At 37.2% G+C, this 23,721-nt stretch overlaps 1 protein-coding gene across 3 annotated transcripts; it reads left to right on the forward strand.

Moving 5' to 3' along the window:
• Positions 1-639: 639 nt before the first annotated feature.
• LOC139133048 (nuclear transcription factor Y subunit gamma-like) lies at positions 640-22,148 on the forward strand. 3 transcript variants are annotated; one of them, XM_070699445.1, is made up of 10 exons: positions 640-733; positions 3,065-3,209; positions 5,769-5,840; positions 6,529-6,642; positions 7,223-7,318; positions 9,280-9,501; positions 10,753-10,869; positions 15,365-15,505; positions 16,576-16,716; positions 17,547-22,148. In XM_070699445.1, the coding sequence occupies exons 2-10, from the start codon at positions 3,084-3,086 to the stop codon at positions 17,670-17,672; spliced, it is 1,155 nt and encodes a 384-aa protein (XP_070555546.1). In that variant the 5' UTR covers positions 640-733; positions 3,065-3,083; the 3' UTR covers positions 17,673-22,148. The 3 variants fall into 3 exon arrangements, with proteins under 3 accessions (XP_070555546.1, XP_070555548.1, XP_070555547.1); XM_070699447.1 differs by having other exon boundaries at positions 16,585-16,716; XM_070699446.1 differs by lacking the exon at positions 640-733 and adding an exon at positions 897-1,149 and having other exon boundaries at positions 17,547-19,897.
• Positions 22,149-23,721: the final 1,573 nt, after the last annotated feature.

Genomic DNA, 23,721 nt, shown 5'->3' on the forward strand with positions numbered 1-23,721 from the left:
ATTAGTCTATTTTTGTTTCTCCTACACCTCAGTGCTGATTCCCCTCCCCCCAATCATCCACTCCCACTACCCGAAGTGGTTCTCCCCTGAGGAGGGATCTCAGTAGGCCTATTCTTGCGCGTCTGAAACACATGCAGGCGGCCCCCTTGCACCTGTGGTCTGACACTGCGGCGTTTCTGACTCCGAAAGTGGCTGTTGCTCCGCATTTGGCAGGAAGGCCGTGATGTGATGTGTGTGGCGCAGACCTGTCAGGGTCTCCGATGAAAGATTTACAATTCGATAGTACCTTCACGGATCATTTAGAGGCGCGACGCGACGGCCGCGCTGCGCTGCAAGCTCTCTGTAGCTAGCTGTGTATGTGACGCGCTGAGACCTACTCATTTGAGATATCGTAAGATCTCGCGCGATTTTGAATAACATGCGAGAGAAGAATGAAAACCTTGGCGGGACGACCCATTTTTGTATGGGTACGGTAACTGTATTTTTCCAGTACATTGCACACATATTACACACTGGGAGACGTAATTTTCAATTACTTTTATTGTTATTATCACTGCCAGGTGAAATAAATCAATCTAATTCGATATTACATCGAAACAAGGAAAACACGTGAGATATTTTATCATTGGGGAACCTTACCACCCCTGTACAATTATACATAGTACCAGAGTGAGACTAACTTCTGATCCGCCATTTTGACAAGAAGATTCCTCGAAATATTTATATTTAGAAGGTATGTAGCAACGGTTACGTATTTGCTGTCATCATTCGCTTATGACATTACGTTTTGACTGGGTTTTTAACCCCAGTTGTGCAGCATATTCGTGTTTTACTGAATTTTATACATTTGTGTGTCTTTGTTCTCATTGGTCGCGCGGGTTGTTGTCTGATTGGTGCAGACAACGCCATTTTCTAATTGGTCCAGCTTGAAGAGCATCCCAGGTCACTGAATTCAAAACCTTTCAGCCCACCTAGAACACGTGAAATCTACCCAGAAGACGGTCTTAATTCTTCGCTAAGCGATTGAGGATGAGACTTGTTCTATTCCGCAAGAAACACTGCCGAGACAGACTACATAAGTACGCCATTTTGTTGGCAGAGAGCGACCAACAAAGGAATGCTAACGCAATTCAATATGCCGTTTGAACAGTGGGTTTCCATTCTTGCTCTCACAATGTTACATCGTATCGGACCAAATTTTGGTAATAGTGAAAAATCAAAAACTGAATTTCTTGCTATCAGTCATTCTTAACCTTAGAAACTGAGCAAAATGTGTAGAATTTCCATGATATTTGCAAATTGTCCCTCGTCACAGATGCATGTTGACAGAAGCCATATTTATTCTCTGATTTATTGGCTGTGTTGTTGCGCACAGCTTGCCAACGGACTTACGTATGAAATATGCCACTACCTCCATGATGGTGACAAAAGCAGACGCTGTGTGCTTTAAAATGTACACTCATGACTCAGTCAAGGTTTGCAAGTACTCGTAGAATCACATTAATTAAAATATAGACCAAAGGAAGTTTGACCTGCTAGTTTCAATTGTTGAAAAGGCCTTTTCTGCATAATGTTAGGGAAATTGTCAACCAGCGGCCAACGTTTCGACACAGAGAAGACATTTCAAACTTGATTTGCTTTACCTTTAATTTATTTGTTTAGGAGATGATGATGATAACAACAACCATAATAATAATAATAATGATAATAATAATAATAATAATAATGATTTGCTATTGATTTAATAGTATGACAAATATTTTGTCCCAGAAATATATTTTATAAATAATAATCGGTCATGATTTTGAAATTATATTAAAAGTCATGTATAGTTTACATCTGACTTTGAAATGTCTACATCGATCATGTTATAAAGAGGTAAATTTCACAATTTGCATAGTGTCTGGTATGTTGACTTTGATGACTTTAAAGATGCACAACATTTGTGGATAAATTCTCCCAGGTAATGGGCAATGATTAATGCCAGACACAGAAATTTTGAATTTCTTCCTAATGAGTAATTCACATTTGTCAGTAATTTATTCTGTCAGACATAAGGACCATAGTTGTTTTAATAGTTTAATAACTAATAATATCATTGTATATGGTCAGTGATATTATATTTGTTCTGTACAATAAAAGCACTTTCTTATTTTCTCCTGATAAAGTAGTTTAATGACAAAGTATTATTTTTGATGACATGATGCATTGTGTACAAAATGTAGTATTAATAATTCCTTATCTTGCCAAGTTCATGTGCCCCATCAGGTCAAATTGATTAAAATTAGTGAGGCACAACCAAATCCCACATGATGCATTTGAACAAAGTCTGGAATATCTTGAAGGCCCTGAAAAAATTGTCTGTAAATCTTATTCTTACCGACCATACCTGTTGCACAGGTAACATACAATTCCAAGTAGGCGCTGTTATGTGGATTTGGTTCAACACTGCTTTTTACTGACATGGCAAACAGGGGAAGTGATACTGTTTTACAGGAGTGGGTTCAAATATTAACTCTTGTCAGAACTTGAGCTCAGATTTCAAAAGTACAGCATTGCCACATTACATTACAAGCTGTATTAAAAATTACATCAAACCTATGAGTGGGAATTTGGAATGGACAAAGTGGCTATCTCATGTGTGTGTCATGAAGTGCACTCTGAAAATAGATGTGAACATAGACAGTGTTAATTGTCCATGATAGAAGTTGCAGGTTGCAGTACATTCTGTATTTAACACAATTGGAACTAATTTGGGATAATTGGATGTTCATATTTTTCAAATTTCTCAAAAGTGTAATGTGCCCTATAGCCGATTGTTGCACTATTACAAATTACTCATAAAGACAAGTGTATAACTTAAAAAGAAAAGCAGATGAGCGTACGTTTGCAGACTAAACCGACATTAATTCACCAACCAATTATCCCAAATTAGTTCCAATCGTGTTATTTTATCAATTTGGTAGTGTTGTATCAGAACACATTGCAAATTACAATGTAGTGGTACATTTCCCAAATCATACGATACCAATACAATCACGTAAACCACATATCATTTTCACAGATACTGCATCAGGTAGAAGATGTCCGAGGCAAGTTTCCAGGCTAACCCCACAACAACCACAGATGGAACTAGCAGCCAGGAGGTGCAGGCGCAGCTTGCAAGTTTTTGGCAGAAACAGATGGAGGAAATCAAGGTTATGAAATCAGTAAGTTGCGCTGCAGTAGGCTTCCCATCATCCAATGCTTTACCAGGGTTTCCTCTCGACTGCACGATTGCACCAATTGCGCATTTCGAGCCATTGTCTGCCCTGCAAAAGTTACTGACAGAGCTGAAATTGCTCACGAAACAAAGCAAGCATAGACATCCCGGTGTATGAGGGTGATGCAAGCGCATAGTGTAGCAACCTGTGAATTTGCTGGGTTTTTTTCCTAGTGATACTCCCTCGGAAAAGACAAATATCACCTGTCATTCAGCTTTGGTGACATGCATTACGTGGAGAGTATGCATCGAAAGGAAGAGCCAACGACGTAGACGGTTGCGGTTCACTCTCCATGGATTCTAATGCAATTTTATGTTAATGTTTTGATAGCTGCGGTAAAGTTTGAAAACAGAACCTGAAACTCTGTATCAATGATTGAATTATTGAAAATTCCAACTTTAGCATTGCATTGTGTAGGCACGCTGCAGTGACGATGGACATCGATCGCAATAATGAAACACAATCGTTTTCATGGATTTAAACCCCCAAAGTCAGACCAAATTGTTTGCAAGGTAACAAATACGTCAAAGTCTGAGTCGCGGAAATCTGTGGTTGACAAATTGACAGAAGATGAAGAACTGCTGCACATCACAAACTGACAGATATTATGATGTTAGTATGGATGCTGCATATGACATAGACGACGAAACTGAACTGGGTGACGATCGATATCGGAAGGATATTGAGAAACGCTTCCTAGGAAGGCAAAATCAACATCAACAGTGACTGCCCCTAAAATGTCAAGTTTGCCCATAATTTCGATGAATGGGGCACAGATTGCCCCTTTCAATGAATATGCAGAGAAAACACTGCTTTACCCCATTTTCCTGTGCAGAAGTCCAGCTTTGCCAATGAAAACATTTGGAGTGGGCCAAAACATGATGGCAAAAGGGTAAAAAACCCTTGTGTAATACTTTGAAGATTTTGCTGAATGCACGTTCGTGCAGTAATTTTTCTCTTTCATAATCTACGCACCTTTGCCAGCACAACGTCAACATGTGAACAACTACTTTGCACTCCGTGTGGCTGTTGTATATGTGCAATCCCAGAATTTTAATCAAATTAGGGCAACATGTTTGAGAAATTTACCATAATATTCAAGGTCATATAAAATTTCCACCAAAGTGATGACAGTATTTCAATATTTCGAGGTCACTGAACGATTTTTTCAAATATTTATCTTTGATGCATCAGGGAAAGAAACTGTCAAAGACCTTTATCATTGCATCAATTATTACTTGGACTAAAGGGTAACTTGCTGTGATTGGATTGTTCTGGGAAGTGGTGTAGATGATTGGTACTTTCTGTGATTAAGGTAGCGGTAAAGGCTATTTTTGCACCAATTCTTTTCTCAGAGTTAATGTCAAGTTTCAAGTGTTAGAATCAAGATATTTAGTTCAAATTTTCAGGATAACTCCCTTAGTTAATACTTTCTCCAAAGAATATAAAAATTGTATATTTGTAGCCATGATTTTGAAATATGACACCAATCAATATTAAAATTTAATTTTTCATATTTTTTTACATCTTTAAATTTAATAATAAATTAATATTACCAAATTAGTTATAAATATGTTGACACTATTAATTGTAAGATTTGTACGGCAGGATTTGTAAATAAAATTTGTTTTTATGATTTTACAGTGGTTTACATATCAAAAAATTATTAAAAATTCTTTCAAATTTCAAAATGTGATTTTTCAAAAAGTACTTCAAATACAGGAAAATTGTGCCGTACAAATCTTATCTGTAACCTTGTTAATAGGCTGTAAAAATTCCATGTCCATATCTCATTTCAAAGGTTGGATTTAATTGGTATAAAATTATGTAGGAAAACTGTTATTCTGTCAAAATTGTTGAAAACAAGCCATATTTGCACCCCTCTTTTGAAGTCAAAGAGCAGTCTTTTTGGTTAATCTCACTTTTGACACCTCTTTGACACTCAAAGAATCTAAAAATGCATTTATAATAGCAGTCACGCATTCTGAATGCAAGCACTGCCTTGTCAAACTTTCCTAAAAAACAGTAAAAAATGACTTTCCTTTCAAACATTTTTTTAAAAGCTAGGGGACCTCTACCATAGTTAATACACTAAGGACTCCCCAACTTCCTCTTATTTGGTCAGTTTTTCAGAAGTTTCAATGGGCTATAACTCTGCAATGCTTATGACCCCAAATGTCTAGTTTTTTTTATTCCACAGAGAATGTTGACTTCTTTCATGTTTTAATAGTTTTATTGAAGTTTATAACTGACGCTCTAGCCTTTACCGCTACCTTAATACAAGTATCCTTGTTTTCCACTGGGAGGGGATGGTTCGGGACAACAGGGGGAAATTGACTGCAAATTGTGTCCAGGGACAGGGAAATTTGATCAAGATGATCTTATTAATCCTAAATTATTTACATGTAGCCTCCCCTTTTCCCCCACTTTCTGGTATTTCACATTTGTTGTATTTTATCAAAGTTGCATTTGTAAATTCATGATTGACATTTTGTTTATTCACAGGATGATTTCAAGCAGCAGGAATTACCACTGGCTAGGATAAAGAAAATTATGAAAATGGATGAAGATGTTAAGGTAAAATTACTTTCTCTATACACTCAAACTTTAACTCTGTCTTTTTGGTCTTCTGCTTGTGTTCACCCATTTTGCAGTGTGTGGAGTAAATAAAAGTTTTCAGTCTCAATTTTGTTAAAATCTATAGTACTGTTTTCTCAACAGGTTATAGCATATATTTAGAATTTCAGTATTGATAAATATCAGATAATTTGTTTCTCCAATTCCCCAAAAAGCCTGGTGACGCTGATTTTTATTCTTGATTATGAAAGAGAATGGTGTAAAATTTCCTTGCAGACAGTTTGAGACAAATGTTTCGTTTCTGTTTTATGGCGGGCATTAAGGTGATTTAATATCAAATGATGTGCTATTTCCCTTCTTGCTTTGTAGAATATGGCACAGAAAAAAAATAAAGATGCAAATTTCTGATTGTCAACAAAGTTGGAAATGTGACTGTCTTCTATATGCTGGAAGTGTGACATGATATTGGTATTAATTAATGGACAGTGAATGAATACATTATGTACTTAAATTAAAACTGACCCATTATCAATTGTGCATATTCAAACAACATAAAGTGCACATCATATTATAAAAAGATTATAAGAATTCAGTTATTTCATCGTAGATTGTAGCCCAAATTGATGCAAAGGTGGTAGAGATGTTTTGTTATCATGAAAAATACCGTGCTGACATATTGTACTTTCAGATGATCAGTGCTGAAGCACCAGTGTTGTTTTCAAAAGCTGCAGAGATCTTTATAAGTGAGCTGTCTCTCAGGGCATGGATCCACACCGAGGATAATAAACGTAGAACTCTACAGGTATGTGATTTACATTGGTTCTGTCATGTATGAGGAAACAAGACATGTGAAAGCATAGTGCAATAGATATCACTATATTCTCTTCTGCTTTGCCACTATAATGATGAGTTCTTATATAGCACACGTATTCACAAGTACTTGTGATCAAGGTGCTTTACAATTATTATTAGCCCTGGTCACTGGACCTTTGATACCACTCAACTCCGTGGGGAGCAAACAACAGCTCACATGTGTAGCCAATCTGTGCAGCAGAGCTAAACACACACATTACAACCACTGTCCTACCAGGTACCCATCACTCCTGGATGGGGAGAAGCAATGAGGAATAAAGTGCCTTGCTCAAGGACACAACACCATAGCCATGCCGGGGCTCGAACTCACCATCCGGAGATTGCGTCCACAGCTCTAGCCACTGGCCCATGATGCCCATGTACATATAACTATTGTAACTCAAACAGATGTCCACTGATTCACAAGAATCATTACTTTGGTAAATGAACACTGAGATTGTACAATAAAGCATGGTAGTAAACACAAGTAGACTCTCTCTCAATAGATAATCTTTTCTGTTTTGTTTCAGAGAAATGACATTGCCATGGCAATAACTAAATTTGATCAGTTTGACTTTCTGATTGACATTGTGCCTAGAGATGAATTGAAACCTCCAAAGAGACAGGTGAGTTTGCTGTAAATGGCTTCTACCAGGTATAAGATAGGTATTTGTATTATTCTATGGTCGTATCAGTGCATATTATAACACACTTTATTCGCTGTCTGTGTTCTAATTGCTGATTGAAATGATAGTCAAGAAATTTCTAGGTTTATTCCACTTTCTGATGGTTTCCATCAAGGACTTGAAACAGACAAAAACGATAATCAAAGGTGCATTGACATTTTGCAGAAGTATTGCAATCCTGTTGGGAAAAACTTTCTTGCTGAACCACTCCAACATATTACATGCTACAAGTTTTGTGTATGGTATATTCTTATGCATGATTGCGTATGAGGTGTGCTATAAAACACAAATTGACTGGCCATGAGGGCAACAGCATACGTCTTTAACCCCTCGGTCCTGTGAGTCACCGAAAAAAACAGACTCTTTCCCTTGGCCTTCGGCCTCGGGAAACAGTCTATTTTTGGGGGTGACTCACAGTCCCTCGGGTACAGACGTATGCTGTTGCCCTCATGGCCAGTCAATATGTGTATACTGTCATATATACAAGACAAGACTAGCTCTTTGTATAGGGGTACAAAAGAGACCCAAAGGTTATTAAGGCCAATGAAAAAAAATTGTGTTTCTGGTAACCAAGCCAACCCCAGAAAACCTGCCAATCCTAGATATGTTTTTAACATTTTCAAAAAATTTTGAGTAAATTCTCAAAATTTTACTGTAATTTATTAGTGTCAGCATACAAAAAAATTCCTCTGACCTGCCTACCCTAATTTTCGTAGGCATGTTACTGGAAACATAAAATTGTTTTTTTGTCCTGAAGGTGTTTTGCTTTCCTTTTCATTCTCTCTTTTTTTGAATTTTTTGAATTTTGCTGTTTTTTTATCTTTGGCTTACACTGCAGTCACTTTTCAGGGAGGTTTATGTTGTTCACTGTTTTGCTTGACTTGTCATGTAGATGTACATGTCCATGCCAATGCACTTGAACTTGGTACGATACAATTCACCCTCTGTCACACTTGAAGCCCCACAAATACAGCCCTGTTGAACAAATAGGGCTGTATGAGAGGGGTTTCCAGGGTAATGGGGAGGGAGTGCAGTACGCCTTTCTGTATCTTGTATGTCTTTGCTGCTGTGCATGTCAGAGGTGGGGGCAAGGAGTGATAGGGGTGTGAGTTATGCAAGGAAGCAAACGTCACAAACTAGAGCATGTTAGGCAAAGAAGAAAATAAGTGATTAAATTTATTAAAGCAAGTGTAAGAGAAAAGGGATGGCACACAGAATTATGTGCAAATAATGTTATGTGTCCATGGTGAATGACTTGGCGTCAAGTAGAATCTGAAGGAAGATTGTAAGGTGCATAAAATGAGCAGAGAAAGTAAAACAAAGATGCTATTAGATCATAGATGTGAGAGAGAAACAAAGGACAACATACAAAATTAGGTTTATAACTTTATCTTTCTTGAGCACCGGTGCTGATTGTGTAATCTCCTTTGAATGGAAATTGCAATCACGGTAGACCGAGTGATATGTGTCATCTTATAGCTGACACAGAAGCAGACAAATGCAATGGTGATTGAGACCAACAACTAGAACTTTCAGGACATGGTTCCCAAAAATGAAAACGGTACAGTTGGTGAAGTCAAGATTTTACATGAACGTAATACCTGAGAGACAATTTCGACAAATCCAAGATGTCTGGACAATTCTTGCAAGTTGATGCAAATCAGTAATAAAGCATAAGAGATGTGAACAATTTATATTTTCCAAGTTAGTGTAGGAAAAACATTGTTCTGGCTTCTGGTTTTGATAGCCTTTTATAATCTTGGGTGACGAGCCATGCAAGGTTCCCCAGACTTGAAAATGTCTGCATCTCCCAATAGTACTGGTATTCAATTATGTGCAATGACTAAGCATTCAATTCAAGGCATGCTGTGTAAAAATGATCTTTTATCCACTCCTTGCAGGATGACCAAGTCAGACAGACTGCCATGATGCCAGACCAAGTACAGTACTACTTCCAGCTGGCACAGCACCATGCTGGACAAATGCAGCAACAACAACAAGCCACCACGCAGGCATCGGCACCGCAGCAGCAGCAGCAACAACCAGCAGCAGCAGCGACGACCACAACCACTCAAGCAGTACAGACAGTCCAGGGACCAATAATAACAGGGCAGCCGGGCCAGGTGAGTGCTTTACTTACTTTCAAAAGAATTCAGAAGACATCTTACCACATCAGAAAATGTTTCGATTCATAAACTGTTCTAGGGATAATTTCAAAACTCTCTTCTGCCTGCTGTCAGCTTACAATACAGCATGTTGTCTGGAGCAGAAGATCCATTTATTGAGGCAGGGCTGTACCCTTGCAATAGGAAGGGTACAGCCCTGCCTCAAGCGACAGATCTTCCAGTTTCCATGTTGTCTGACTGTGAAAGAGATGATTTCTACTTTTTGAAACCCAGTGAAAGAGATGATTTCTGCTTTTTGAAACCCAGGCTGCGGCAATAAGGTTAAATACCTGCAATATCAGTTACTGCCACAATGATACATAATTACCAACAAATAAATTGAACACTATGTGTGAGTACATGTGTTTCTCATGGATACAGGCCAATAGCTAGCCATCCACCAGATCTACTGATAGGCATTCAATTCTGTTAGAATGAAAGATATGCGGAACTACTGTTTTCCCACCAAACCAATCAAAATCAGTCTTGATGGTTGCCAGGCTAGAACCGCATTTTCAAAATTGATAATAATTTAAAATGAGATTAATCGATTTTGAGAAATATGGCAAAATTTGATTTTTGAAGTTTTTGGAAGCGTGTTTCTGACGGAATTTACAAGAAGAAGTGAAAGCAGATTGTTTCAGTGAGTTAAAAAATCATTAGAAAACAGCATGTTTATGTTAGATATTGATATTTGTATAACAGTAGACGTATCAGGCCAAGACAAGTGAAGATTACTGTAGTAGACAGTGTTTTGCATCAATCATCAGTAAATTTAGCGATCAGTGTTAACCTTATCCTGCCAAGTGTATATGTCACCATCAGGCCATGTTGGATACTATCAATGAGGCATAACAGGTTTCGTATACTGTATTGTAACAAAACTTCAACATTTTAAGTGTGAAACCTAGATACTGTAATGTGATTTTTAGTGACAAAACCTGCCATAACATACCATGTCAAGTAGGTGAAAATACATATAGATTTTACTCAATACTGCTTACTGCCTTGGCAGATAGGGAAGTTATACTGTCTGGCAGCATTACAGTGAATCGATAGGGTACATTTTATAGTTAGAGACCCTCCATGGAGAACCTCTAAAATTTGTATCCAAAGTTTTGTGTCCTCTGTTCTCAACTTGTACTGACATCAAGGAACATGTAGCTTTAAAAATTTCTCTAGGGGATAATATTGTTTTGATTTTTTCAGATCATTACACTGGGGCAGGGAGGCCAGATACAGTTCATTCAAGCACAACCAGGGCAGCAGATCCAAGGAGTTCAACAAATCCAAGTGACACAGGCCCAGACCACTCCGATCACAGTGGTAAGTGGTGGAAATACATGCCCGTATATCAGCATTTTTCATTTTCTCATAAACAAAGTGAATTAGCCCAGTGGTTACAGACAAGATCTGTAAATGGGAAAACAATTGGCACTTCCATTTTATTTTGGTGGTACATGTATGTTTCTCTCTTGCCTCTTAGGTCTTGTAGATTAGGGCATACATACATGCATCCATACATGAAGAAAGTGAGTGGTTAGACAGTCTGCTGTCTTCATTCATGCATTAAGCTTCAAAGGGAGGGAGTCATTCTGTCCGCTGCTGTGCGTAAGGTACATATACAATGGGTCTGTTGCTATGCTCAATGTATCCCAACATTCTGTGTGCATATCCGAATTATTAAAATGGCAACTGTACCGAAACTGGTGACTACGGCGACGAAGCATTTTCATGTAAACAAAGGGACCAGCCAAAGTTTATTTGGCAAAGTTTTGCATTGATTTGAAAGTGATAAAACTATAAACATGCATTAAATGCTGACTTTGCTTTACATTTGCTGGATATTCATCACCTATTTCTGGGAAGCGGCAATGTTTATCAAGAAAGTGGCACAGCTGTAGATGGGAACCCCTCTCCCTGCAGCTATTAGCAGTCAAGCTCCTACCTACATAAAATTGCAAATTGAGGAAATATGATGTCTGTTTTTATATTAACTTGAATGCTTAATGACAAAATCACCATAAACAAGTTGAATGGCTTCAGTATTTTTACACCATACATGATTATTACACTTTAGTAATACATTTTATGTGAATTTTTTTTATAAATAGTGCTTTTTATTACCTTCTCGTGTCTATTTATAGACAGAGAAGGTATTAGAGTTGAAAACCAATATGCTGCTGTCAAGAACTTCCGTCTGTCAAGACTTCCGTCTGTCAAGATCCGTTGACGTCATGCCATTGTGATGGGTCATATCATAAACTGGTGGGGGTGTTCATGGCTCAGGTTGAGGTGTGGGAGATACGATTTGAGCTATGACAAAAATCAAAAGGGACTTAGCGGCATAGCCACAGTGTTAAGCCTTTCTCCAAGTTCTTAGTTGACTACAATCTATTACAGACTACTGAGCTGACGTTAGGGGTACTCACTTTGTGTTTGCTCACTCTGTGAGCGCTAGTGTTTGGTACTGAGTTGCGTGGATATCCCCTCATGGCCTCACGTGATCTGGGCCTGTTGCATAATCTGCAGAGATGATCATATGCCTCCGAGTCTGAAAACTGTCATTGTGTAAGCCTGTCGGCATTTTCCTTGCATTTTTTCTCATTTAATTTTGCAAAATATCGGCGAGTACCTCAATATTTCAAGATAACCCTTTCTTCCCAATTGTTTCCTGGAGTTTCAGAGTCATATGAACGAAAATGAGTGAAAGTTTTAGACAGGAAAATCGGACGTCGGCCATGTTCAATGTTTACAGTACAATCAGAAGTTTACGTGGAGGAATTAACCAACAAACACAGGAGTGTTCATGATGCCCGCCCTCTAGAGGCAGACCCTCCTATATGAAGTACCACATTTGATGCTTGTGGAAAGCTTGACCACATAATGGAGCATTTAAACTTTTAGAAAATGACAAACTGAATAAAAAGGTATTCAGAAAATGTCAAATACTGAGGAAAAATGCGCAAATATTCAAAATAAACAGGTTAACTGATTGGTCAGCTATAAAAAACAATGAAAATGTTTATGATCAAAAGTTTTTGAGATGCGCACATTTTAACAAATACAGAAATTATTAACATTATAAATATAAGACCAAACTATTTTTTCAGGGATGGACAGGTGGGAAATGAGGAGTGAGAGACAAAGGCACACCTATTGCTGCATGTGGATGCAGCCACACCATTTCATTTACAGCATACTTATTCACTGTGTTGTGTTCAAGTTCCATATTGTACTGACTGTCATACAAGGATAACATAAGCAAATCAAATCAAATTAGAAAAGGATCAATGCTGTTGTGTGGATTTTGCTGAACATGGCTGATATTTCGCCCTATATATTTGGTATCCAGCAAAGGCATATTTTGATGTAAAGTCAAAATTAACACTACATTGCTGACAATATATTTTACCGTTTCTGCATGAACTTTTCTTTTTTAAATTATAGTACATTAGTACTTCAAACAGATTAACAGTTATCGTGATGTCAACCCATAATTTTACATCACAAAGACTGTAATTCTGCCAATTTTTTTTGTTTTTCAGTCATTTTATAAATTTTGCACTGCACAAGATGATTGAACAAATTGCAATGTTTGAATTTGTAAACTCAAAGAATAAAAATCCTTTGGTCACAAATTAAATTATTTTTTGAAAAGAAATGTACTCTTAAACACTTTTAGCATATATTCTTTACACGGTCATGTATTTCAAGGAAATATGCCTATTGAAAACAGTAATTTCTTCACTTTCAATTTTTTTTCAATACTATGACAATTATCAGCCATGAGGTTATACAAACACAAGACCAGATAAGCGTTTTTCATCATTTCCACAGGACTCTTTGGAAAATCCATTAAAAACAGTTAAAAGTGACTGGAAATGATCACTTGGTATACATTTAATTTACAGATGCCAGGTTGTGTATTTCACATGCACTCAGGTCAGTAAGGAAGTGCGTCATTACTATTTTGGACTGTTAATTCTTATTTCTGAATTGTTTAACTTTTTTCCACATTGAACTATCTTTAGGCAGTTTATACTGTAGCTTAGAATTTTTTTGATTGATGTATTTAATCATCTTTTGGGTTCTTTGGTCCATATCCCACCTCATGCCCCTACATCATCAACTATTTACCAACAACTCCATGCCAACAACCAATTACCTGACCTGGCCACACATTAGAGAAGGTACAGCGTCATTGACGGTATTTTTTTAACTTTCCCTCAGACTGTCACGCCTGTGACCAAATGTAAGACACAAAATGTCTTAGTTGTCATACGGTATCACTTGCCTGTATTGTATATGTCATGTTGTTTACACCATTTAACCCTTTCACCACCATGGTTATCCCAAATCCATTGTTTTCTATGGTAAAGTTGGACCTGTATACAGGGAACTGGGGGTGAAAGGGTTAATGTTTGGATTGAATGAAATTGATGAACATGGTTTCTTCACTGAAGAACAGTGAAAATCTCTCTTTGAATGGGTTGTTTTGATGGTACACATTATATCATCAGTCAGAGTTAATTCTAGGACGCACCATTGCGCAATTCGCGCAATAAAATCTGGAATGGCCCTCATTTCTACGTTTGATGCGCCACTAAGGGCGCAACATAATGTGAATGGGTTGATCACGCAGAGTTCACGCAGTTCATACATTCGCGTAGCTCCCCGAAGGTCATTACCTCAGTCATAGTGTGAAATGTAAAACGATTCAGTTACCCATCGACCTTTGCAATTAAATACCCACTACAGCATATATGGTGGTGCATAGGAAGCTGGGTAGAAAGGACCGATGTAGGGGCAATGGTCTATTGGAGCCGTACGCATGTGGCATGGCCTATGAATGTAAACAACGGTACTGGCCGCTGCGTAATGGTGAAAAGCTAGTCGCCACTCGGATTTTTAACGCCGGTAAAGTTGATGAACCCAGAATGATCGGGCAGTCCCTTAAATTGAAGCGTTTGCAACGTCTACCGTCCATACATACAAAACGTTGAACACTGCAAGGAAAGCATCCGTGCTTGGCCGGCCAGATGATCGTTTTGAAGAGCAACAATACATCAAATATGTTTTAGGTCGGACATACATGTATCTCGATTTCCAGAGTAGCCAGGTCTATGCATAGAACAACACCGCTGTGTAAAACCCTTTGGTCAGAACCAATGATCGTAAATTTGCTAATACATACAAGTTATGTTTAAAAGTTGATGTATCGATCACTTTATTTAGGTCGTACGGGTTACACTCTCGTGCTGTATCAGTGTATGAGTAATTGTCGATGCGTGCAAATCGAGGGCCACTCTCGGAGAAATCCTACCGGTGCGCTAAGCTTTGATCATGATCGTTTCCACAGTCAAAATCACAGTCCTTAGCAATTTGTACAGTTGTTCAAGTCCGACATATCAATAATTCATCACATAAGTCACGTAAACAATTGAATCAAACTAAACGGTTAGTTTGCTGTTGCCATAAGTCACGTAAACAATTGAATCAACTAAACGGTTAGTTTGCTGTTGCCATTGTTGGGCCTGTTGCGTAAGTACGGGTAGCTGCTACCTCCATGGTACGGGGGACAACTTTGCAGTACACTTGGTTGGTAACAAGGGCCCGATCTCAATATTCTCCCTTTCTTGACTTGATAGACTATAGTATTTTCTGCAGAAAATTCAAGGTTTTTACATGTGTGATAATGATGGCCCCCGATTTTCTAAAATGGCCCTTGGGACAGGAGTTGGGGCCCACAGTGGCCCCTTGTTTTTACATCCTAGAATGAACACTCATCAGTGATGATGTGTCTCTGTATTGAATGTAGAGTACTACAGTGGGCAGTGGAACTGACACACAGCAGACCACGCAGCTTGTTCAAACTCAGGCAGGACAGGTCCAACTGCAAACAGGACAACAGGGAATACAACAAATAGTGACAAATACTGGAGAGGTTCAACAGCTTCCTGTGAGTATCAACCTTACATGATAATATTTTCAAAGATAGCGTTTCTTCTTATCTCTGTGTGCTGTAGGAACCATTAAGTGTCTCTTTTTGACTTTTAACACGCCCATTTTATTGAGTATTTTTAAAATTGTATAAAATTTTCAATTGTAAGAATTCAACCTGTCTGTACTAGCTGTATAGACTCTGGTTGCAAAAGATTAGTAAATGAATAATATTGTGTAGAGTGAGTACTCACATACCTGAGGCTGATGATATTGAGTGGTGTACATACTAGCTTACCTGAGGTTTATAATACTTTGTCATGTGAGTACTACTAGCACACCTTAGGCTGATAATATTGTGCCGTGTCTGATAATATTGTGAAGTGTATCCTGAGTGGGTGGAATTTGGACAAAAAACACTTCTTCAGACCATGGAAAAATGCATCTAGCTAGTAACAGCTGAATGGAGTTTGACTGCCTGCCACCAACGTTAATTTAGATCTCAGTGAATGTTTGGTGCTGAAGTTAATATTTTTAAGAAGGCAAAGTGCACATGCATGATAAACACTTGAAGTTTGATGCCGTTTTCCTGTCATACAATATCTTTGCTTATGAATATAACTTGGATTTTCTGATTTCTAGAATGATTATGATTGACAAGAAGAACAAACAGAATATTTATTGCAATACACACACACTGCTCTTAGCACAGGCAAAAATTAAACATTTATACAACAAAATAAATGACCCTTGCAGTTTAGTCATATTGCTCCAGGCCACTATTGTACATGTAGGTTGTATTGTGTGTTAGATTTTTTTGCCCGACCATAAAAGCATTAAGCAAAGATTTGTCTCGGAAAATTTCAAAATGTTCTTGTTGCCTTTTGACTTATCTCCCAGTATTATGGTGATTTATTCTTGTAAATTGTTATATGAAAATTTTTGTCATTATGGAAATGCTCTTTGTGTTAGCATTAACCTCCCATGCCAGTTTGATGGGGCCTGTTTTAGCACTGATCGTATTACTATTTTACCACAGCCAGTAGATACACCAATACAATGTTATATTTGTTTTTAATACGTTCTCAGTTTAATCAGGCCCAGATCCAGTATATACAGCAGCAACAGCGAGGTCAGCAGGGGCAGGTACAGACGGTTCAGCTAGCGCAGCCGGCACAGCAACAAACGGGACAACAAGGGGAATTCATTTCACAGATAGCACCTGGACAGGTAGGGTATCAGTTGATGAGAGGTTGCTGTTAGCTCTCTTGGTATATCGTAAAGTTATTGGTACTCAATTGCCACACCGGGCACTGTTTTAGCTACCAAATTCATCACCAGGTCTATGTTTTCGTACAAGTGTATGAAATTGTGTAGCTTGTTATCAGAATATAACATTTTTCTTTAAAAAAATAATGACTTGTACAGTTTTCAACCTGAAGCTGCAGCTGAGCCTTGATATAAATCATGAATCAAGTAGATCATGACTGTACAAGCCAATATATCATGTACGTACAGTTCAACAGCATGTTGCTCTCTTGTTTGATGTACATGTAGTGTTGTGTTGTATGTTGCAATAGCGGTTCATGTCAACTTTGACAAGTTAGCCAGTGCCCTGTAATGATCATGTTTGTTTATTGAACAAGCCTCTCAATCAAAATTTGCCATAAAACTGACTATGAGATTGATTCCTATTCACATGACAGTTCTATCTTTAATAGGTGTTCAAAAAAATTGACACGACTTTCAGAAACTATTGAAAGAAAGGCAGAATTGCTACATTTTTACTGCTGATCATATGATTGTCACTGTAAAAATCATGTGTCAAAGGATCTGACCACTAGATCGAGTGATGAAGGCAGATGCACAGAGACAAAATTTGTCCAAATTTCTGTCGGCAGCAGCAAAATATCACGGAATGTTTTATGTAGTAACATATCCACATTTACAGTCAGTGCCATTCCTATTGTCATCTAGGCAATCAAATACTCCATCATCACCCCCTGCCTTTACTGTTTAACTTGACACTCACTCATAGGACTCTCTGTGTCTTTTCCCAGGCTATTTATCAAATTCAGCAGGGAGTGCAGCCACAGATTCTAATACAGCAGCAACAGCAGGTTGCGGGTACGACAGAGCAAGATGCACAGCAACAACAGACAGTCACAGAGCAACAAACCCAGTAGGGTCCACAGGTCTTATCTCTTCTACAGTTCTCTACAGAGTATACAGTAAAGCAGTATTATTCACCTTTGACCTTTCAGGAGTTATGACCATATAAGGAATTTGGCATAAATATCGCCAGAAAATTATTCTTTTTTACTGTTGTTGGAAAGTAGTTTATGTCATGTTAGTTTTTTGTCATATGCAATGAGTGATGAGTATCTTGACCAGTTCAACCCTATTCTCTGTAAACAGGTCCACCATCAACTATCAATAACAATGGGTTTGGGCCAAAATCATGGTGGCTAAAATATTGAGATTTCAAAAAAGTGCACAGCGCCCTCATAGTCATTTGGAGAACAACGTACAGCTCACATTCATACTTCTGAAAACAGATTAGTCTCAGTTACCCAGATTGCTCTGTTGTGCTCTCATCTGGCTGCTCCTACACAGTCTAGGGAAATCGCATTCAAAAATCTGCCAGCAAGATGGCGCGATGTGGACGAGTGATGTATCCAGGGAGCAATTGATCTACGGTGTAATTGTAATGTTGTCATGTCTGATTGTTCTCAAATTCTAGAACTTATTGTTTTCTTTTGTAGTTGCCTACTCTTTGCTTAGCCCATCTACCACCATAGTTTGCCCTAAAGCCATTGTCATCATTGGTGAGAGTGGACCTGTTTACAAAAAGCGGGGATGAACAGATTAAGGAAACTTGAAAACCGTCCCTTTCATAATCATAAGTGATTATCAGGGATTAATATGTAATCTTTTTGGATTAAAATATACACATACCTATATTTGAAATTCAAAATTGCCCCCAACCCTTTATTAACGTCATTGGAATATTGACTTTCACAAAAACAAGACTGAAAGTTTAATTTGCTTCACGAACTTCAAAGTTGGTCCTCGCAAGCTGAGAACTGGCAAAATATTGTGAACATGTGAGAGTCAGAATGTCACTACCTGTGGCACATTCATTGTGACAGAAAATAATAATTCCATTTTATTCAAAGAGAGTTCTCAAATATGGGTTTACTCCTCTCATGTGAATTCATAAAAAACAACAAAAGATACTGCTTATTATTTTAGAAATAGATGCTTCATGTCAATTTTTTGCCATAAAATTGTTTTCTTCACAGGCCTGTTTACTAGATCAAATACCGACTGATTTTTTTCCAAATTAATAACTGCCATATTTTTAGCTGCTTAATGTTGCCTTTATTTTATTCAACACATTTTGCAAAACTTTATGACCAGATGATCTTACTTACAAAAAAAATATCAAGTGTCATATTGAAAATTTATACTTCGTTCAAAACTATTTATGTACGATAACACGCGATGAATTTATGTAATCGTTTAAACTCTGAAACCTACTTAGCAGTTAAAATTTTGCCACTTTTGGAATATTGTGAGTTGCGCTTGTTAGTGTTCTTTCATAGACACTTGAGCTGAAGTTCTTTTTTCGCCAAAATTATAACACGCTTTAGAAATTTTTCTTTGTCGGATTTTTGATTCTTCAATAGTTCAAGGTTTAGTCTGCTTGAATGACATTTGCTTGAATGAAATTCAAAAGTATTTTATGTGTGTATTTCTTCTATTCATATAGTATGTCATCCCAAAAAGGGGACAAAACAAGAATATTCGAGAATATCAGTGATGGAGCTTTTGGGAAATTAGTACCTTAAAAAACTGAGCAGAAATTACTGAAAGGTTTGGCATGTTTCAACAATGTGTAGTCTGATTTTGACGTTGCCATGTATGATAAAGAGAAACGATATGTGTTATGTTTCAGACAAAAAGCCGGGAGAATTTGAACCAATCACACACTTTTGTTAGAGTTAGCTCACGCCTCAAAATTGAAAGACTTAACTTTTGGCCAAAACTATTCTCAAAGGACTTTCAACCATTCTCTTTCAAAATCAAAAATTTAAATCAGGGTTCACCATGCAAAATTTGGTACTAGAGAAAAAAAATTCCAATTGCTATCACTTGAAATTCAAAATTGCCACAATCGTAGTGTTAACAATATGGGGGGAAAAAACCAAATTTTTGATTTTCAAAAGACTAAGAATGTGAAATCACTACTTACTACAAGGGCTTCAAAACGAACTTCCACAAATGGTAGATCAGAAAAGTAGTGGCAAAAGTTGAGAGAGTCTGAAATATCTGTCTCCAGGGTGCCTTCTTCCTGAAGATTACACTCCCAACATGATGTTACTCCCAGTAACTGTATGAGGTAAAACCCTATTCAAATAAAAAAACACACAGCTTTAATTATAACCATTGTGCAAAATGGAGACAAGAAGCAGTGATGAACTTGTATGAAGATAATACCCGAACACACACGCTGTAAAATTTCACATCACTCAAGACAATCAAAGTTTTGAATGTGCCGAATTGAATAACGGCCCTAATTCTTCCATGACATTTTAATTTACAAGCCAAGTGAAATTTTGTCACTGTGAAGAATTTATACTTTTCAAAGCAAGGGGTCACATATTTATGGGTATCTGAGGAAACCATGGATATTTTATACATAGTTCCCTTTTTTCATCGAGTTAATAGTATGTTGCTTCTTTGTAATTTATAACAGCTAGCACATACGGTAGTGTGCACCTCAAAAATAAAAGGCTTAACCTTTCGCTCAAACTTGCCTCAATGAACTTTCAAACCTTCTCTTTCAAAATAAGGAATAAAAATTAGGGGTCAGTGTCCAAATTAGCCAATATTTACAGATCTTTATATTTCAAAATGACCACCATCCCTGTGTTATCTCTATGGGGCAAAATAAAATTCACATAGTTGAATGGATTAGTTGTAGTGTAAAAACTAAGTTTAATTTTGCCAATAACGTCACTGTATACCAGAATTTTTTTATTGGTGAATCACAGTTGTTGCAGCTGATAATAGAAACAGCAACCAACGCTGCAATGATCGCCATGTTCACCAGTTATTCAAGACCCTTGAAAGTTATAGCCCCCTTGTAAAAGATTTTAAAGTATGTGACTCTCTGGCCAAAGCGTACAAAATTTTGTCATTTCTTCATAGACCATTTTCTCTAGGGTCTCTGTTTTCTGCAACCCTATTTCAATAAATAGGAAGTTTGTAATTGAAAACATCAGGGCTCACAAAACTTTTGTTGGTCTAAAGATTGAGAACCATGCCATGCATTGTATTTCTGTCATTAATATCAGCAAAACTTGAAGTGAAAATTGCCGAATAGCTATCAGTATTTATGAGGAAGTGACATGCCAATTAATCACATTAATAAATTAATCCTTCCTGCTATTATTCCCAGTGATACCATCTATGGACAGAGATATCTATGATATGATATCAGACAATATCAAAAGTTTATTTGATTAATGTAACTCATGTAGTGTGTACATTATTCACCTCATATTACTCCCCAATATGACCTATGAACCAGCGCCCTCTATCAGTGTAATGGACAGCAGTTTCTGCATGTCTTGTTCTCTGCCCAAGGGAACACTGGGTAATATGATACAATTTAGAGTTCTTACCATAAGGGCTTTTGCTTTTGCTTAATCGCATTTCTAACCAAAGCCTTTCAGAGTTGCTCAGGAAATGGTCCAAGTTGTTTATTTGAAGATTCCGATTGCTGAAATCATGGCATAGTGTAAACCCAGGGTAGATTTCCCAAGTGAGTAAAATGTTCAGCTGTTTGAAACTACAGCATCTTAGGAAGTCTTTTGCCATCCATCCACTGTCACCGTAAGACAGGCATGTTACCATTAGAAATGCTTGATCCTTTACTATATGTATGTAACACGTTTACTAAAACCCATTTAAATCCTGGAGAGAACCATAGTCTCTGTGGGAAAACTGAATCTCAGTTTCTGAATTTCAGTCATGTAGCTCTCTGTAGCAAATGTAAGATCAAATACCAGGTTAATGTGTATAAAGTATTCATGATGACATTAACTATTGTCAGTCTTAAAAAAAATATGAATGCAAGCTATTGATAAATAAAACACTACTGTACAGCTGTTGATCCAACTGACAAGAAACAGCCCTGCGTTTGTCAGTGTTCAAGTTCATAATTGTATTCCCTGCTCAAAGATACAGAACATGAAAACAAGTGAATTGATTCATAGTTCATATATGCAGTCCAATATTTGTATTATCAGTTTTTTTACTGTATTGTGCTCCAATAAGGCAAATGTAGATGTATATTAGCCCTGCCATAACTGCCATATATTTTGCTAGTCATCATATCCACATTGAATTTATTAAATATTATAGAAATTGCTCATTATTTCATCACACTCTTGGAGGAATCTTTCATACTTACTGTTCTGGACCCGTCATTGCTATCTTCGATTTCTCCGCTACTTACAGGATTCTTCATTTTAATAAGCAGGAAAAAGTAGTGCCGTATTCAACTGTCATATTTTTTATATTTTAAAAGTGGAATCTACTCATAATTGACAATAAAATATATGCCATAATTGTGGCTTGATCAAATGACATTGATGTGTACACGGTGTTACTGTTGTTTCTGAATCCACATTGTTATCCATTATGTTGTTATGTCGACATACAACACAGGCAAACACTACTTCAAAAATTATTATGAAAGTCCCTTAGCTCAACTTTTCAACAGCCTGTCCCTGTATGATGTCGATTGATATTGCTGGCCTATTCACAAACAATGTTGGCATTTTTACATCTGTTGTCATCGATGTTAGACATCATATTTGTTTTTTTGTGGTACATGGTCTCTTATCTAATTTTTCAATTACATGTATTTTGTTTTCTTTTGTGTATTCATTCTTTCATCTATATCACATGTAGTTGCGAAATTTTTCTTTAAAGTGATAATTTTGTTTACAAATACCCTCAGTTTATTTAATGGCTTTTAAAACAAAGAATGCAACTGTTATGGACTTGACTTCTTTTTGAGTCTATGACATAGCAAGTAAAACAGGCACCTCTCCCTTTCTGCACGACTGGTTTCACATTTGCTTGCACCCCAGTCTCTAATGTAATGTACCCCATAATGCATCATCAAAGCCTGATGTGGTAATCTTATCAGAGGATGTCATTGATGTGTCAACAGCACGCGAGATAGCAAGGCAACATTTTGGTACTGTTTGCAATAGAAAGAGAAACTACAGTATCTCTATTGCAGAAGAAGGATAAGACTTTGAATTGAGCTCTACGTTTTCAAGAAGGCCTCCAAGACGTCAAGTAATATCTGGGTGACAGAAATAGTAGACGGTGTCCTTACACACAAAAATATGCAAACTCAGAAATCAACATAAATTTTAAAACAGTTCCAGTGTTGTTCATGCGATCTATGCACACCACGTGACTATCGAAAAACCAGGCCCACATGAAAGGGACCGTGCAGAGTTCTCATATAGTGGAAATTTAAATTTGTAGGCAGAAATAGAGATCTGATATTGTTTTAAATCACGAATTGATTTTGTGGAATTTCAGTGAATTGTCTAACGTTTCAATCGATTCATAATCAAATGCTGTCATAGATTATGTGTTTGAATAACATCAGATATTTTTAAAATGATGATAAAAGATAGCCACATATGAATGACGTCATTTAAATAATGCGCACCTATTTTGCGCAGGACAAATTGTCGTCTGCAGATGTTCGTTGCATAGTAGGTAGCACAGTGTGACGACTGCACAGCGCAATGTAAGGGACCGTCTCAGATTGTCGCAGAAGTTCAAAAAGCGAAATTCATTCGTTTAGGGGGGGAGGGGATTTGACCTCCATTCAATTAGTGAACTTCACTTTCGCACTTTTATTTTGTGATCACAAGTTTTCGTGTGTTTATTTTAAATTAAAGACAAAAATGCACACTCGTGCCAACAACTTTGTAACTGTTTCCATCTCGTTCGTTCCCCAAACACAATTTACCGATAGTAACATTGTATCCTAAACCTTTCATTCATCAAATTATTCAAAGACAAAAAGTATTATTTTTTAAAATGTGCTATTTATAAGCGTCTGCTCTAAACTAGATGTCTTTATTCTCACTTGTTATGCACCTGGTCATAGTCGTTTTAATATGATTGAAC

Source organism: Ptychodera flava, chromosome 5 (assembly GCF_041260155.1).
Source record: "Ptychodera flava strain L36383 chromosome 5, AS_Pfla_20210202, whole genome shotgun sequence".
Taxonomy (NCBI): Eukaryota; Metazoa; Hemichordata; class Enteropneusta; family Ptychoderidae; genus Ptychodera; species Ptychodera flava.

What these genes read in the sequence shown, in the direction of transcription:
- LOC139133048 (XM_070699445.1), top strand. Translation starts at nt 3,084, where the DNA reads ATGTCCGAGGCAAGTTTCCAGGCTAACCCCACAACAACCACAGATGGA. An exon ending in AAATCAAGGTTATGAAATCA is followed by an intron (nt 3,210 to 5,768) that starts GTAAGTTGCGCT and finishes GTTTATTCACAG; the next exon opens with GATGATTTCAAGCAGCAGGA. An exon ending in TGAAACCTCCAAAGAGACAG is followed by an intron (nt 7,319 to 9,279) that starts GTGAGTTTGCTG and finishes CACTCCTTGCAG; the next exon opens with GATGACCAAGTCAGACAGAC.